Below are 18132 nucleotides of genomic sequence, written 5' to 3' on the forward strand. Positions count from 1 at the left end.
TCCACGTAGCACGTCCAAAGTCCAGCAGTTACTATTGTAGAAATGTATATTTTGTAAACAACATTCAGAGCCAATAGATATTTACTGCAGAAAAGGCTGTCCAGGTAAGCTGAGGCTTATAATGACTCTGCTAGGGAATCTGTAATCAGCACTATGGCTTAACTTTTTGGAACAAGCAAAGAGCATCTGAGCACTGCTAGAGCGCACATCCCTCAACAATGGACATATCTGCTGATAGAGTTACAAAAGAGAACCAAGCGAACACGAACCTCTGCGCCTGGCTTTAAAAATTAACTGCTGAGCAAGGCACCCCTCTTTTCTTGACCCTTTACAACCAGAGGACAGGCAGACAGGGGGCGAGCGCAGCCACCACAGGCTGAACGCCTCCCTTCCCTTTCCATGTCCCCGTGGAGATGTTGCTCCCGTCACGTCTCGCCGGTCCAGCCTTTCTTCCACCAGTAGGTGTTGCCCTGATACCAGGCTCAAGATTGTCCTTGACAAACAATCGCATTCGGATTTGCGGAAATCCGAATCTACAGAACCATCGTGGTCAGATTCGTTTCCCGTAATAGCTTACATCCGCTCTTTACCGTCGAACGGCCTCACCGGTCTATAAACCCTCTTCTTCGTTGCTTTCGCCAGTCTCTGGGGCTGCGGCGAAGGGCTCGGCGGTTCAGAGCGCGTTCCCCGCCGCTCCCTTTGTTCTCAGCGCCAGCTTCGCTCTCCGGGAAGGAGACTAATAAGCATGAAAGGAACGCCATGGCGTTTCAGAGAGACCACGAGGTATTTCGGGCGGGGGGTCATTGCAAAAGATAGTCGGCCAGATTTCACCCCGCCCGCGACGTTCTGCTAACGATCACCAAATCGGCGAGCTTTCGCCTTTTATTATAGTTAACTATTAGGGCCTGCTGCTCCCCTCCGCTTCAGGGTCCCCCCCCCCGCCTTTCTCCTCCAATGTCTTTTGGCTTCAGGCGATAACACGAGTTTGTGAATCGCCAGCTGGACGGGACAGGCAGAGGGATCCCGCTGAGCTCCCGGTGCAGGGACCGCGCGACTCCCCGGCCGGCCAGCCAGGTGCCCCGGAGCACGTGCTCTCCTGCCTACGTGCCCCGCCCTCCATGTTGGCAGTCCTCTATGGCGGGACCGGGTTGGGCCGGCCGGGGCGGAGAGTCACATGAGCGGCTGCCTGAGCCTGTCCTGCTCGGTCGGAAAAGAGCTTCGGCTGGGCCTGGCGGGGGCGAGGCTTCCTATGGCCGTGAGTCCCCCTCCTCCACCCTTCCCTTCCTGGCTAGCCACAGGTTTGAGGGAGCAGCGGCAAAGCGACCACCTGTGAGGAGCATGCGCGCAGCGAAGGTAACCTCCCTCCAGTCCCTCACTGAAGCTTCCGCAGCTCCGTCGCGGGGTTTCTCCCCCCGCCTTGCTGCCCTGAGGAGTCTCTTTCCTTCAGTGCACGAACGGATAGGTGGTTCTGAGTTGAAAGAGGGTTATGCTAGCCTCTAGCCACCCTTGAAGCGGGGCAGCCCCTCTTCTGGAATAATTCACCTCTTTGGGCAGTTCAGAGTTAGAGGGTCTTTAACCCAGCGTTGCCCAGAAGGGAAGACTCAGCCAAGCGCCCGTCATAGGATCCGAGGTGAGGCAGTTGGCCTTGAGGAAGACCCTCCTTTCTGGGACAGACGTAGCTGTAAATTTCCACCTGCCCGTTTGCTTGCCAGAAAGGATGGTGTCCCAATTGCTGTCAAAGAGCCGACAGATTGACTTGTTGGATGTGTTTCTTCCCATAATTTGAGGATATTCTGCCTCAGATGAGGAAGCAACTGATGTGTTTTTTAAAGTATTTTTCTTTCAAATCTACACTGTATCCATTGTTCTGCCAATCCAGGTAGTTCACTCTTGCATTTTGGTTTTTAAAATTTCATGAAAGAGTACTCAAATTGTAGCTAGTTTTTTCCTCAAAAACTTGTTCTGACCATGAAATCACAATTTGGGTTCATGACAAATATGAATAGGCGGACTAGTTATTCATGGTTAAAAGGGAGGCTCAAAACATCTGCATGTGCTTACAAAATATGTATCAGGATACAGCCCTGAAATGTAATAGTGCAGGTGACACTACTTGTCAAATTAAAGGGAAAGTTATGGGTCAAAGTAGGACTGTGGGGGTGTTTTCATGAATTACGGTATGGGCAAGTGTTGCCTTTGCTATGGTTCTATAATGCTTGTAGTGCACATGAGGCTTTTTCAAACACATTTGAAGTCACTTTGAGTTGCACCTAGCACCAATGTGGAGAATTGAGGAGGAACTTCTTAAAGAAAATTTATTTCCTAGGATTGTAATTTAGAACTACACTGACTGGAATGGTGCCTCACTGTATTTATTACCCGTGTTAATTTTGTTTTGATGAAAAATTTCCAGTTTAGGTGCTACCCATATGGATTCCAAGTGATCAGTATTATACATACCTTGTCTTTATGTGCTAGTTACTCAGAGCAGCTGAAAAAAAACCCCTGTCAGTGTGTAGCTATTGTACACAATGTTAAATCCAGTGATTTATTTCATTCATTTAGTTCTTGCAAACACTGGAAGCAATTTCATGTGTGAGGGCTTTGTTCATGAGGATGATTTACCAGTCCTTAGTGCAGGCCTACATAATTATTCCTTATTAGGTGGCTGAATTTTGCTTAAATGAATATTCTTACAAATGTTAAAGTTGTATTTTTATTTTAAATATAAGATAAAATATGGTTTTAAGTGTTATCAGGGCTGTTTTTTTAATTTTTAATCTAGAACTGCCGCTTTTTTCTGTCTATCAAGCAAGTGCACAATATCAGAAATTCTTTGTTGCAGCATTTCTTACTACGGCTGTACAATAAGTGCTTTGGCCTGAAGGCAAGAAGATGCTTCAGAGCCCATGGAGGCATGAATGTAGTCCCTATTTGCACTTCATTAAACCAAATGTGTCCTTTCCTGGAATCATACAACATCTGCAGAGGATAGTCACTGAATCCTGAGAAAAGGTACAGCTGCTTTAAAGAGTGCAGATAAGTGTTATGTTCATGCCACCTCCATGCTCCAAAGCACCTTTTTGCCTTCAAACCCAAAGCTCTGCACATCCCTATTTCTTACATGGAACATTGTATTTGTCAATACTTAATATGTTAAATTATTTAATGTTGTATGACTTTAGAGTTACAGGAATCTTTTTCTATGAAAATATGATAGTGATCAATAAATCTGTATGCTGCACTCATGGTATATCCCAAGATTAGTGGGTGAATTATGTTCCTTACCATGCTAAAAATTCTGTCCCATAGGATAAAACCAGGGAAAGAAGGGTTATGGTAAATTGTCCATTATTCTGTGTCTTACAGTTAATATTTCTTTTTTAAAGGAGGGTGTTCTGTGAAATCCTAGGAAATGGATCTAGTCTGTCTGAAATGTTTGCTTCATACAGCTTAATGGAAGAGTCTTTCTGAAGGTCGTGGCAGCTGTTTTTTGAAACATTGAACTTCTATCTGCTATGGAACAAAGTGAGAATCAACAAGGATCCTTACCAGAGATTCAAGATGACAGCAAAAGCAACACGAGACCTTTGCCTAGCCTGGCAGCTGCTGTCAAAGGGGAAATAAAGAAACATGCAGTTACAGATGACTATAAAATCTCTAAACGGGTCTTGGGCCTTGGTATTAATGGCAAAGTATTGGAATGTTTTCACAAAGTGACAGGACGGAAATGTGCTTTAAAGGTATGTAGCAGATGAAGAAGACTTCATCCTGATTTAGCTGTTATTTTTTCTTATTTGATTTCTAGGCTAAAAGCAACTGTTGAGGCCTAGATAATACTTCCAGAAGTATTCATATTAGAAATTCTAAATAGCATGTCAAGTAGCCTTTTCCAGCCTTGTGCTCTCCAGATGGGTTAGAACTGGAATTGCCATAATTCACAGCCAGCAGAGTCAAAGACTATATTAGCTGGGGATTCTGAAAGTTGAGGTCCTAGAGAGCCAAGTTGGAGAAGACTGAAATCTTATTAATGACTCAGTTATTCCAAACCTGTAAGGTTTTTCCAAGTGTCCCTGAGTTAGTGTTTTCAATTGCTAATTGTAAAAATGTTTGCTTCTTGGTGTGGGCAGAAATGTGCCTCCTTCAGTTCCCCCTCCTGCTCCCCCTAATGAGTCAAATAGTGCCTTGAATATTTATGCTACCCTGTAGTGAATCAGAAATGATTGCCTGAGTTTAGCAAGGAAAATGATCTGAACTGGAAACTCAAAGGAACTATTTCTAAGATTACTAAATGTGGATTGGCAGCAAAACCAACAAGGGTTCAGATCCCAGGATTCTTCCCATCAGCACCTTTTTTTAAAAATTAGAACTAAGCCCAACAATATTTTTGTTTGTACACTAAAACAAATGCTGTTGCTTGAGGAATATAATTCTTTTAGCTAGTTAATTCTGTGATAATTAAAATGCCAGTAATTTCCAGTGGAGAGATGAGTTCTGAGAACCAATATTGTATTAACCCATCTCGAGGAATAGAAATTAATGATTGAAGCCACTTTTAGGGAATCGAAATCAAAAAGGTTTGTGATGGTATTTTTTTTGTGTGGGGGGGTGTATCTATAACATTTGTTTTCAGTATTTGTTTGGACTGAGGAATTTGTATTTATTAAATAGTTTTCAGTATTTGGTTAGAATAATTGCATTTATATTGAGAGACTAAATATCCTGTTGCATGGTGTTCTTATGAATGGAAAGCTGATACTGATGTCAAAATAGGACCATGATTAACAAACCAAGCCAGATCCTTCATGACAGTTAAGAATAATGAGAGTAAAATCAGAGCATGGCATACATTACACTTTCATCAAACTTAATTGTGAATAAAACATGTGCCTCAGCTGCCAAGTATATACAAACAAAAGTTACAATTGTAGTGGAATATAAACCAGCATGAATTGAGTGGGAAGTGCAGATTTACATGTTCTCTTATAAGTGTACTTATTTAATGCTGAGTTTCCTTAAGGCTTTGGATAAAATTGGATAAAGCAATTTAGGTTATGAAGAGATGTAACTTACTATATGTTGCCCTTTTATGACCAATTGTGGATTATATCCAGTAGACAAGCATGTATCATGAATCCTTTCTCTTATTAAGGAGTCTTGCTCAGTAGTCCCCAGTATTTGAGTTTATTTGCCTAATGACAGGGCTGTGAGGCAGGTTCTGTTGATCGACTCCCTACCATACTCCTCAACTGTTTCCCTGAGTAAATTACTAGAGATTGTCTTGATACTGGTTTACCCTAATCTTATTGTGGACAGGATTTTAAAATTTACACTGCATGTTGTCTTGGAAGGTTTAGGAGCCAGATTTCATGTTTCCTGTCAACTATGAGTCTGAATACCTGACTCTGTGTTTGCAGTAAGGTGTACACATTACTTGTAGTTGCCAGTTAGCATACAGTGATCTTTAGGGAGGTTTAAAAGTACAGGTACTCCTCACTTAACAGTGAGAATGGGACTGGAATTTCTGTCACTAAGTGATGTGGTCATAAAGCATGATGTCACATGACCACGCCGCTTAGCAATGGCAGTTCCAGCTGTCCCTGTTTACTGTTGTTAAGCAAGGACCACAAGTGATCATGACTTTTGACTTTTTCCTGGCTTCCCCATTAACTTTGCTTGTGGGAAGCCAGCAGGGAAGGTTGCAGATCATGGTCATGTGACCACAGGACCCTGTTACTGACAGAACTCTAGGCTAGTTGCTGAGCCCCTGGATTGCAATCGTGACCATGGGAACAATGCAATGGCCAGAACTTCAAGGACCGGTCATAACTACCACTGGTTCAGCACCATTGCAAGTTCGAACAGTCTCTGAATGAGTGGACATTAAATGAGGACCACCTGTACTTAACATTATCATGAACTGATCACCATCAAATAGGATTTAGGTTCACTGGGAATGAAATGTCTGTAAGGGTAGGGAATTATTACATTTATTCACTAATCCTGAGAATTCCTCAGTGCTCTGAGGAATTTTGCAAATGTTAGAACTGGCAATCTTATCTCAACCCTCAAATCTGATTGATCTGTGGAAAATGGAAATGGTGATGCAGATATATCAGTTGGGATGCTGAGCTGAGTTTCCTTAATTTTCAAATAAGCTTAGGGCAGTGACGCACCTTAATAAATTGCTGAAGTAACAATAGAGGAACTTGCCTTTGTAGAGTGAATGCAACGAATAACAGTCAGAGCCATTTTAGGATCTGTACTATACAATGAGGGCACTGAAGAAAATTCTCTAATTTTATTGTTTTTGTTTGGTAAAGGGAGTTTTGCACACTGATGGCCAGGATAGAGAGGAAAACTTTCTGAAATCTGCTGTTTTATGTTTGCCAGACACTTTATCAGAAAAGTCTCTAGTATCTGCTCTGATTTAGATTTTATGTTGCAGTAGAAACAAACAACAGATAACTGAAGTACCACTTTGCATAATTTTGATGGATGAATTTAATTTGTATTATTTGTACTTAGAAATAAGGTGGAAGTATGGAAAGAGGCCAGCTACATGTTCATTTGGTTCATGTCCACCATTACTTAGAAAAGCTGCTTATTATTTATAAGTTGTTACTAAAATATTCAGAAACTGAACAAGTCAAATACTGTATGCATTAAATGGGTTAAACAGGACTATTGATATGCAACAATGGGAATTCCAGGGGAAGATAAATACTGTATTAAATTTATGGTGAATATTATACTCAGGTGTTTTTTCATTGGTATAATTATCAGTTATTGGTATAATTACACCAGTGTTGATTGCCAAACTAGATAATTAAATTTTAAAAGATGCTGGAATTGCATTAAGGCTGGCTTATTTAACAAATCTGATACTGAATTTAATTTAACTCTGGATGGAGTAGCACTCCTTCAAGCAGAATTGGTACGTAGTCTGGGGGCCTTCTGGACTCACGACTCTTGCTTGAGGAGCAAGTGGCAGCTGTGACTAGGGACGGCATTTCCACAAATCCTTTGTACCACTTGCGTCTGTTCCTGGATCAAATGGCTCTGTTCATGGTCACTCATACTTTAGTCCCTTTCCCTTTAGATTACTGCAACATGCTCTGTATGGGGCTGACCTTGAAGAGCATTTGGAAGCTTCAGCTGGTTCAGAATGCAGCAGCAGCACATGCACTGAGGTTCACCCATGTGATGCCACCGCTGTGTGAGCTGCGCTGGCTCCCATTAGGCTTCTGGGTCTAATTCAAAGGTGCTTGTCATCATGTTTGAAGCACTACGTGGCACAGGGCTAGGTTACTTTCAGGACCACCTGTCTTCATTTGTTTTTGCCCATTCCACTAGATCCAGCAGGGTGAGAATGCTTTGGGCCTGACTTTGCAGGACCCAGGAGACCATGTCTTCTCTGTTGCAGCTCCTACTGTGTGAAATAGTCTCCTCCTGGATATTGGGATGACCCCAGCCCTGTTGGGCTTCTGGAAGGCCATAAAAATCTGGCTTTTCCCTCAGACATTAGGGCTAGTTGATATAAGTAAGTTTGGGGACTGAGAGTGATGCATAAGATGCCTTAGTTTTTGTATTTATTATGTTTGTTTTTTAATCGTACCTTTGTTGTTCTATATTGGTTTGTATTGTTAGCCACCCAGGATTGTTTGCTTAAGATGGCTATATAAATTTTCTAAATAAATAAATAGTTCATTCTGATTGATGATTCTAATCATATTGGCTACAATTGCTAATCACTGAATATTGATTTGATTTTAATGTCTTTAAAGTGTTAAATTGATATGAGTACCTTTAAATGCAGTACTAAAATAATATTACTTTGAAAATTCTCATTCAGTTCTATATAGCTTGTAAATCTCTTTTCTATTTCTTTTGTCTGTTTTCTTGTTTCTTGTTTTCTTGGTACTGTAGCGCTTTCAAATATCCATAATTTTTTTTTTCATTTTTCTCTTTTTTTTCAGAAAGCTCCAAGAGTGACAGTGATACTGCACCTTGGGTTTTCTTGAATAAAGCTGATTATTTCGATCTGTTTGAATCTTAGCTAATCAGTAAAACTATCTTGGTATATGACCCACACCAAGAACTGGACAGGGGTTGTATGTCCTTGTTTTTTTATTGCTGGATTTCTTGGTAGCATTCGATACAATTGAGAATGGTATCTTATCATATTATTTAACCAATAAAGGACTAGAAGTAACTCTTTTCTGACATTTCTAGTCTTATGTGGCTGAACATACTCAGATGACAGTGGTGGCATGTTACAGCTTGTTCTCTTGGTTTCTTTGAAATACTTCAAAATTTCTTTTGTTCTAACAACTACATAAGGCTGCATGAAGGAAAAGACATTCAGAATGTTACAATTCAGTTGCATCAGTATGTTGGCTATACACAGCTTTTTTCCAGCTAACGCTGCATAAACTGTGGAAATGTTTTACAAAGCCTGAATGCAGTGAGAGACTGTCTTTGGATAAAATAATGGAATGTCAGTCCAGTCAAGATAGGATTCCTATTGATCAGTAAACAACTTAAGAGAGGGAGTTCAGCCTGTTTCTGGATATGGTAGTGCTTCCTCTGATAAGTTCAGGCAGACAGTTTGAAAACATTTTTGTAACTAGTACTGCTTCTGGAAGGGTACCTGGCAGCAGGGTCAGTAGTACTACTGTTCAGCAATCTTATGCCTCATCTGTATGTTTTGCAGTGGAAGGAGAATTTGTCCAGCATGGCTCGCTTTACTGTATAGATTTTGTTAGATTTATACCCCACCTTTCCTCCAGGAGCTCACAGTAGCTTACATAGGATCTCACTTTGTTTTGTCCCAGAAGTACCAACCTTGTGAGTGATGGACTGGACTGAGATAGAGAGTAACTGGTCCAGAGTCACTGAACAGACTTCCATGGCTAAAGAGGACGTGACCACTGTTTCCCCAGTCCTTGTCTAATACCTTATCCACTATAGGTAGTCCTCATTTAGCAACTGCCTCAGATCAGTGGCCATTTGCAGTTATGACAGTGATGAAAAAGTAACTTTGCGACTAATTCTCGCATTTACAGTCTTAGCAGGTCTGTAAACCAAAGGAAAGCTGAAGTAAGATCATAAATAGAGACCCAGTTTCACTTAGCAACTGCTTCACTTAACAACCAAGTTGCCAGTCCCAATTGTGGTTGCTAAAGGAGGACTACCTGCATACCACATTGGTTAACTTCTTTCTTTAGTTTACTTTTCTATATTGTGCGTGGGATGTTCAGAAATTATGGCCAGTGCAAAAGGCAGTGGCTAGACTTACGTCAGGAATGCACTTTGGGTCACATTACTCTAATCTTAAAACAATTTATTACTGCTTTGTTTCCATGTAGGATATTGGGAATAATGTATAAACGCCTTACCAGTTTTGGTGTGGTACCTTTATCCATATGAAACTATCCATATGGAAACTACCTGTATCCATATGAACGTCATATCATCAGAGGCCCTCTTACGTGAGTAGGCCCACCGCCTATTCAGGATAAGGCTTTTTGATAGCAGCACTTTGATTCTCAAGAGATGTGAGATGATGTAACTATCTGACTTAGTAGTAACTATTTTTTATATCACTGGTCTTTTAATACTGAACTATTTTTCACAAATTTTAGTGCTGTTTTAATTGATTTTTTTAATCCATAGTTTGGCTGCCTGACAGTGATTTATAAATGTAATAATATGTATTAACACTATACTAACATACTAATATGAAACTAATTCCTGTCCACTATTAGTTATCACCAGTTAATAACAAGAGTAGGAGAAGATAGGAAAATCCTAATTAGTTAGTTCCTAGTATAATTGCAACTGCATCCTCTGGTCCTACAGAAATAAAGAAATTGAGTAGGCTGAGTCACTAAATATTTCGGCCAAATTTGGTTATCTTGTTTGCAATGTTGTTGCTGAGAGAAGAGTAACCTTATGCAACATCCATGCAGACAATTGCAGCTTTATAGGCTGTACTTCATCTTGAAACATTGTAGAACAGAGTCAACAACAGCACCAGGCAGTTGGGGGGGCGGGGTACCATGAACAATTGCATTCTACAGTATATCTGCAATACAGAAAAGCTGTTGGTTCTAATCCACTTATGTTAAATTGTTCATAAATTTTATTGAAATAAATTGGATACATTAATCACACTACAGTATCTTAAGCCATCTTTATTTCAGTAGACTTAGGCTGGGGCCATTGCAGTACAAACCATTGTTGTGGAGCTATGTTCTAATCATCCATTTCCGATTAAAACATAGATTATTTTTATTCATAGAAAAATTGTTGGTACATAAAACTTTAAGAATTTCCGAAATGGATAGTGTAAAAGGAAGACAGTGGGTTTCTAAGTTGTTTTGCTTTTAAAATAATGATGCTAATATTATAAACATTACATGGCAGTGAAAATTCCATTTCTAGGTTACAAATAAAGTTAAAATGATGAAGCATCAGAGGCAGGACCACAATTATATCAAATTTAAGTGGACTTTATATTTTATCTTAACTGTAACAGATCTACCACTGGTAACACTTAGGATATACAATAAATATTAATGTCTTTATTATTTGTGTCTGTATTTACTTTTTAGCACATCCTTTCTCTATGCATCATAGATTTATGTTACTCAGTTACATGATAATGTTTGCTAATTACTATTCAACAAAAAAGAAAAAAAAGTGATAAATTATGATAGTGAATGCCAGTATTCTTACACCAGAAAATTTCTTTTATCAGTTAATATCATTTAATTGCATTAGTCAACAATAGATACAATTATCACACTTCTCAGTTACATTTTCTGCTAGAGAACTGTTGCTGTCCTGAGGCCTTGAAGATTAAGCTTCCAATGTCCAGAATTCCCAGTTATTTTGGCCCCAGCTCTCTGGAAGCTATATGTTGTCCATCCTTGATGCCCTACATTCTTTTCTTTAAAAGCAAACTCAGGAAAATTTCATCTGATGGTCTTTCTGTGTCATCAAAAGGTGAACATAAACAATAATGATAGCAATTTGTTGAGGAAATACTCAAGAAATCGAGAAGAGTAAAATTGTTGTAGTGAATGGGGGACATTCCATTCCTAAAGGTTCAAACACTGAAAGAGTTAAGCAAAAACGGACTAGTTATTTAATCCAGGAGGTGTGTAGAGACAGTTGATGCTTAAGAAAATCAAATGCTAAGGAGCCAATCAGGAATAACAATTCCCCTTTCAGTTTTGGGTTTTTGTTTTTAAAGATAAAAGGGTAATCTTCATTTCGTCCTTAGTTTTATCTTTGGCGTGAAGAGTAGAAGCTTTTCTTCCCTATAGGCTGGCTGAAAACTAGGTAAGAAAAGAAGCACCAAAAATTCTCCAAGAGAGACCAGATTATTATACTACCCATTAGGATCAGTATAATAATCAGCTAGACCCAAGATAGATTTTACTGTATATTATGGCCAATGATCTGGGTTGTTGTGGCTTTGGTTCTTTTTCCCTCTCTGTCTATGTACTGTGAGAGATACTGGGCTAAAGAAGCTTCTGGCTGAGAACAGTCTCTCCAGAACCAATTGCTCATCTCTTCTCCTTTTCTCCCTTTCTCTTTTGGTGCCTTCCAATTTCCTTCTAGTTCTTTGACCTCGATATATATAATAAAGACTTGAATTCTGAATGAATCAGTGGTATTCATTCTGAAGGAAAGAACTAGCCTGTAGTGCATAGCTTCACCTCTAGGTTTAAAGAAGGAGAACCACACTTGCCTCCTCCTGAATAAACTAGGGGAGGGTGTAGTATTGTTGTGCATGGAGTGTTTAGATACATCTGTCTAGTACCCAGTGGGATAAATCTGTAATATCCTATACATTCTGTGCTTTCCATTAGAGTTGCTTTAATTTATTTTTGGGCACTATGAATATAGGATTTAGAGGGAAAATTTGATTATACAGGCGGTCCTCGTTTAATGACCACTCATTCAGTGACCGTTTGAATTTACGATGGCGCTGAATGAGTGGTACTTACAACCAGTCCTTAAAGTTCCAGCCATCACAGCACCCCTGTGGTCACGTGACTGCGATCCAGATGCTTGGCAACTAGCCTGGATTTCCGACCATTGCAGTGTCCTGTGGTCACGTGATCGTGATTTGCAACCTTCCCTGCTGGTTTTCCACAAGCAAAATTAGTGGGGAAGCTGGCAGGAAATTGGAAGTTGCAATCATGTGAGGTCCTTGCTTAATGATCTGCATGTTTCTTTCTTAATGACAGTAACTGGGGACTGCTAGAACTGCTGTCACTAAGTGGCGTGGCCATGTGATGTCACGCTTTACCACCGCATCACTTAGCAACAGAAATTCTGGTTCCAATTACCATTGTTAAGTGAGGACTACCTGTAAAAGGTTTGTGACTATATACATAACCAGACATTCTGTGCTGGGATTCTGTTAGGTGCTCCTGTCGCCTCAGGTGATGCCTTTTTTGAGAACCCTGAGGCATAATAGACTTCCAGCCTCATCAAGTTTTCCTCACCCAAGCTTTTGTGTTCTTGGCAGATGGCTTCTTTTTACCAAAAATCTTTTGTTTACTGTGGAAACAAAATTAGAGTAGTCTGGAACTGGACAGATTACTCAGTGGAAACTTATAGTTAAGTATGTGATTCTAAAAGTCTTCAAAAAGTGTTCAGGAAGACTTACCCACATATGTTATTCATTCACAATGCATAGCAATTGGAAATCTCCTGTCATGTATAGTACAGTGGAACCTCGGTTTACAAACTTAATTCGTTCCGTGACTCTGGTTGCAACCCGAATTGGTCGCAACCCGAAGCAAATTTCCCCATAAGGTTCAATGTAATTACCGTTAATCCGTTCTGGCGTGGAGGACAGGGAGGCGGCTATTGCTTGGAGGGAGAATCCCCCTCCCTATGACCACGTGTCAGGGGTGGAAAAATGGCCGCGGACCACGTGTCAGGGGCGGAAAAATGGCCGCGGACCACGTGTCAGGGGCGGAAAATGGCCGCGGACCACGTGTCAGGGGCGGGAAAATGGCCGCGGACCACGTGTCAGGGGCGGAAAATGGCCACGGACCACGTGTCAGGGGTGGAAAAATGGCCGCGGACCGTGTCACGGGAGGGAAAATGGCCGCATATCCTGTTCGTACCCCGAGGCAGAGTTTGCAAACCGAAGCAAAATTTTGCGGCCGGAGCTGGTCGTAATCCGAAAAGTTCGTTAACAGAAGCGTTCATAACCCGAGGTTCCACTGTAGTTCTTATTAATGGAACTACTCAACATTTTTGCTAATCATTTTTGTCTGGAATGTGAATATGGTGCCTCTAAAGGCAGTGTAGGAGCTTCAGTAGTTGCTTTAGTTATTTTCTTAAAACGTTTAACTTGCTATGCCAAGCAGAGTAAATGAAACTATTTATCGATGCTCTTCTTGCAAGTGGTGTCAGCTTTATTTCCATTCACTTGAAATGCCACACATATTGCTGCCATAGTTTAGAAAAGTAAAACTGGGTACTTGTTTTTAAGCCAGATTATTTGAGTGGCAATACTTCCAGTGGAAAGAATGCTGAGATTTAAAAGGACAGAAGAGTAAATATGGTTAGCTGACATGACAATATGCCAGGGTGCATTCTTGGTGTTTTTTTTTTAATTCATTCTTTTTAATATCTTTCATTTTGTCTGTGAGAATATAATTAGAGTCATGTGATACTTTTTCATGCATAGAAATTCTCCATCTCCCCCCTCTTCCATCTTTATTGCTGGGGAAGTATAGTGGGACAGCTGATACTGTAGGACAGCTGATATTGAATAAACTGAATTTCATTTACTGAGAGAGGAAGGCAGTGCATTGAAGTAAGATTTTTGGTATTCAGTTTGTTCCTTTTTAGCCAACCCAAATAATGTGTTATATCTAGTGGTTGCTTTGCCTTAGTACAAAACATTTTTGCTCACTTAAGTCGAAGCACTCAATTTTCCTCCTCCTTACTACAACTGTTTGTAGTACCCCATTCTGTTCTAAAGGGCCCCACAACTATCAGCAGTTTTGAGAGGATTGGGAGATTGATGGTAGGGGATTAGGGAACATTGGGTGCCCTGATTTCTTTTCCAGTAAAGCAGAATCATCATGGATTTTCTATTAATATCAAATAATTTAATTTTTAAATATTCTTTGAGTAAAAAATGTGATACACACAAAATAATTAAACTTGATTATTAATCTATAATCAGATTCTTTTCTTCTAACTTTTTAAATAAATGCACAGTAATGCTTTTGCAAAAATGTGAGTTTTATTTACAAATTGTATGTTCTTTAGAAAAAAATATTTGTTTTTCTATGGATTTTCTTCTGATATATTTGATGATTAAATATACATGAAGAAAGCTAATGGTCATATTTTTCTAACTATAATTTCAGCCCCAAAGTATTTTTTTAGTACTGATGCTGGTAGTTTCTTGAATGCCTGAAGTCTGCTTTAATTTTGTGAGATCAAAACTTGCTCCCTTTCAGAAAATTAATTCATTGTGAGATAATTTACTTGTTGTAAAATAAAATACTTTGTTCTGACTAGTTTTATTCTGATTAGCGTGTCCTCTCCTGCTGATGAGTTAACACTGAAATTAAGAGTGAACTTTCAGTTGCTTTACAGTGCATAGTAAATTTCCCACAATTTTAATATACAAAGAATATAGTGAAATCTAGTTTAAATAGTGAAAATATTAACAGTATTTTAGAAACTCTGACTGGAAATGTGTGCTATCTGTTGAAAGTTACATCATATGGTATAGTTCATATGTTACTGTTCAATAATATAATTGTTCCCATATAGAGAAATAATCATATGCAAAGCAGATTTTCAGTGCCTCTGTTACAATGATAGGTAAATAGTATACATAGTATATTTCAAAGTGCATTTAAAGATGACTGTTTTTATATTTTCTGTACCATCTTACAATTTTGCAGTTGATGCAGTAAATTCCAATCTTTTTCAAGGCTTTCAAGGGTGCTAAATATTTTACTGATGATATAAGACTTGCAATGTAAGATAATGTCTAGATAGATTTTAAAATTTTGTCTTGTGGACACTATCCTGCATATCTAAAATCACAAATCCAACTTCAATTTTTTCCTTTTAATAATGCACCACAGCTGGAAATATATATGGTGGTAAAGTAAAATTCTATTTTGCTAAATTCTGATAGCGACCTGGAAACCATTTGGTGAAATGAAATTGTTTTGCATTGGGGTATTTGAGTGCTTGTAAACTGACTTGTTCAAGAGGTCATTTAACTGGCCATTTGAATGGCTTCTTCGGTTGTCTTTTTAAAATGGTAGTGCTTGTTATTAAAGAAGAATTGCATAAGTAAGTGAATGCTAACTCATCAAAGTTTGCTAAGTGGAAATGCAGGAATTAGAAGAGGTGGGGAGGAAAGTACAACATAATCATAATGTATCTTTGTAATACAAGCTGGGCTAGTGCTGCTCCCTTTCTGAGTTATTTCCAACTGCCAACAGTCTGAAACAAGTCTGTCTAGATTTATGACATAACAAAAATCTCATAAAGATTGCAATTTTTTTTTACGGCTTGGAGGCAGTTTTAGAAAGCATTGAATTACATTTTGTTTGTTGACTCTGTATATAGTTGTGATGGTGCATATTTCTCTATACCTCTGTTAGACCCTAGTTTAACAAAGTATTCCTGTGTGTGAAAGCAAGCCATGTGATCTCCAAGGTTTTGGGAGGTGCTTTTTGTTTTTTTATATTAACTGCAAATTCAGATGGGTTGCTAATGTGATTAGACAAGTAGATCTGGAACTGAGATGAATTTGACTCTTTCCCTATGCCGTTTTATCCATGGGAGGAAATATATAGGCACCTGCACTTTAGCTTTATTTTTCAAACTGCAAATCATACGTGGAAAATACGAAATACTCTAAGGTTATTCTTGTACTTAGAAGTATAAAATATTGCAGATTGATCATGTATAGAAACCTTCCTTTCAAAGGTAACATGAGATTTTGTTTGTATTCCGAAAGGAGATTTCTCCAGATGTTTCAATACTTAATTCAAGAGTATTTCTGAGAATAGTGTTTTTGCCATATGAGCTTGTCCCAAGCTTATTTAAATGCTATGAAAAAGAAACTGAAGAACACTTTCGCATCTGTGAGGCATAACATATAAAAGATTTTCAGTTCACATACTGGCTTGTTTGAATATGTGCAGTGATATTAGCAACCTACTGTTTGGATGATAAAATGTTGCAAATCAGACTTATTTACATATGTATGTTTATACATAATACACTTGTGTGGTTTTTCATACATATTAATATTGTAATGTTTTGCTCAGCCCTTAATACTAATGCTTCCTGATTCTAGACACACCACAGTGTTTGGTAGATCCAGAATTGTGAAAGGGGCATAGATTATCCAGTGAAGATCCAGTAAAGATTGAGCTTCTTTATTGAGTTGGAAAATTGCAAGAACTTTTTCCCTTCTACCAGTTTTCTTTCCTCTAAACCAGTGTTTCTCAAGCATGGCAAGTTGAAGATGTGTTGACTTCAACTCCCAGAATTCTGGGAGTTGAAGTCCACACATCTTCAAGTTGTCAAGATTGAGAAACACTGCTCTAAACTGTAGGCATCTGGGATTTGGCTGTCCTCTGTTTGAGCATACAAGTTATCCAGATGGTAGTTTAGTTTTCTTCCTAAATGAGAAAGCTTTGTATCATCCTAAACCATAAGATTAAGCTGTAGCTCTCTCGCATTTCAATGGATTGTATTTTCAAAGTGTTGTAGTTCAGCATGCAAATTAGCTTGGCACGGTGTATGATTTTTCTCTGTGGCAGTATGTGCAGGCAAATTATTTTTATGGAGTAATACTGAGAAGTGGCAAACATATTTTTGATAAAATGGCACAAAATGCTTACAAAACTATGTGAAAATAATGTATTTAAAAGATCAGTAAGTAACAGTGAACAAACCAGTTGAATGGCCAGATTTCCTCTAAAGGATTTGCATTTTAGTTTGCAATATGCAAAGTTATGAATACAATCTGATTCAAAACATTGATTGGTATCAATGTGATTATTAGATCTGGAAAATCACAGTCCTATTCTGTGTACAGTCACAGTGGGTTTTTTTTCCTTGCAATAAATATTTGTACAGAACTAATAGATTTGGTTTAAGTGGATAGGAAATCTTAGTACCCTGAACAACATTTGCTTCCCACAACTCATTTTCGGCATGCTATTGGCTTTCAGTGAGCTTCCATTTCTGCATATTTAAGAAGAAACCATGCTATATAATTTACATAATCAGATACCCTGAAATGTATCGGAAGCAAAGAATAGTATCTAATTAAAAACAGCCTCTATTGTTCATCTCTGACTAACTGTTATCACATATCTATAGGTCTAAAATACAGGCTAAAAGCTTCTGTAGGAGACAAGATTAGAATACCACAGAGCTGAAATAAATTCATAGACATCCACTTAAAACATGGCTGATAAATCCACTTCCCTCCCTAGAAATATGATTCATTCTGGCATTTAAATCTAAAATAAATAAATAAAGCAAAATTTAATTAGGATTTCACATTAGAGTCATATTGAGTGTGAGTTTGTGTGTGTGTGTGTGAATTTTCAAAGCTATATTCCTTGTATCATACTATCAGGCAATGCCATCACCTGCATACAAAAGTACATACACATTCAGTTCCCAACCAAATGATTGCAAACAGTTCTTATACATTTATACATAAATACATTAAACAACCAAGGAGACCTCACACATCCTTATGTGTGCTCCCTCCTGCTCAATGCTCAATTCTATATATACAGTACTTTATCATATGCTTCTCTTTGCCCTGTATTTAGAAAAATGGTAAGAACACATTTCTGTTAAGCTTTTAATTGTTAATTAATAACTGATTTAATACTGGCTTTGATTTTTATTATATACTTTTTGATATTGCTATAAGCTACCTTCAGTATTCAAATAAAGATAAAGGTGGAGTATAAATTCAATAATAAATTCAGTAAATTCATTAATACATTCAGCAACCAGCCTTCAACTCTAAATTCTCACAGACATTTCATAATGCAGCCTATTCTCTTTCTCATATCCTTTCTC

General features: G+C 38.6%; 1 protein-coding gene across 4 annotated transcripts in view; it reads left to right on the forward strand.

The window, feature by feature from the left end:
• Positions 1 to 544: 544 nt before the first annotated feature.
• Positions 545 to 18132, forward strand: part of MAPKAPK3 (MAPK activated protein kinase 3) — an 88573-nt gene continuing 70985 nt past the window's right edge. The window contains exons 1-2 of one of the 4 annotated variants that reach the window (XM_007430738.4): positions 545 to 783; positions 3390 to 3743. In XM_007430738.4, the coding sequence (XP_007430800.1) occupies positions 3519 to 3743 (225 nt within the window). In that variant the 5' untranslated portion in view covers positions 545 to 783; positions 3390 to 3518. Of the gene's footprint in view, positions 784 to 1112; positions 1354 to 1419; positions 1631 to 3389; positions 3744 to 18132 lie in introns of those variants that run through there. The other 3 variants (XM_007430737.4, XM_007430739.4, XM_025168265.2) reach the window with 3 other exon arrangements.

The sequence above is a fragment of the Python bivittatus genome, unplaced genomic scaffold, assembly GCF_059951505.1.
Source record: "Python bivittatus isolate LINGU-HERP-01145 unplaced genomic scaffold, Pbiv_v1 ctg000080_np1212, whole genome shotgun sequence".
NCBI lineage: Eukaryota > Metazoa > Chordata > Lepidosauria > Squamata > Pythonidae > Python > Python bivittatus.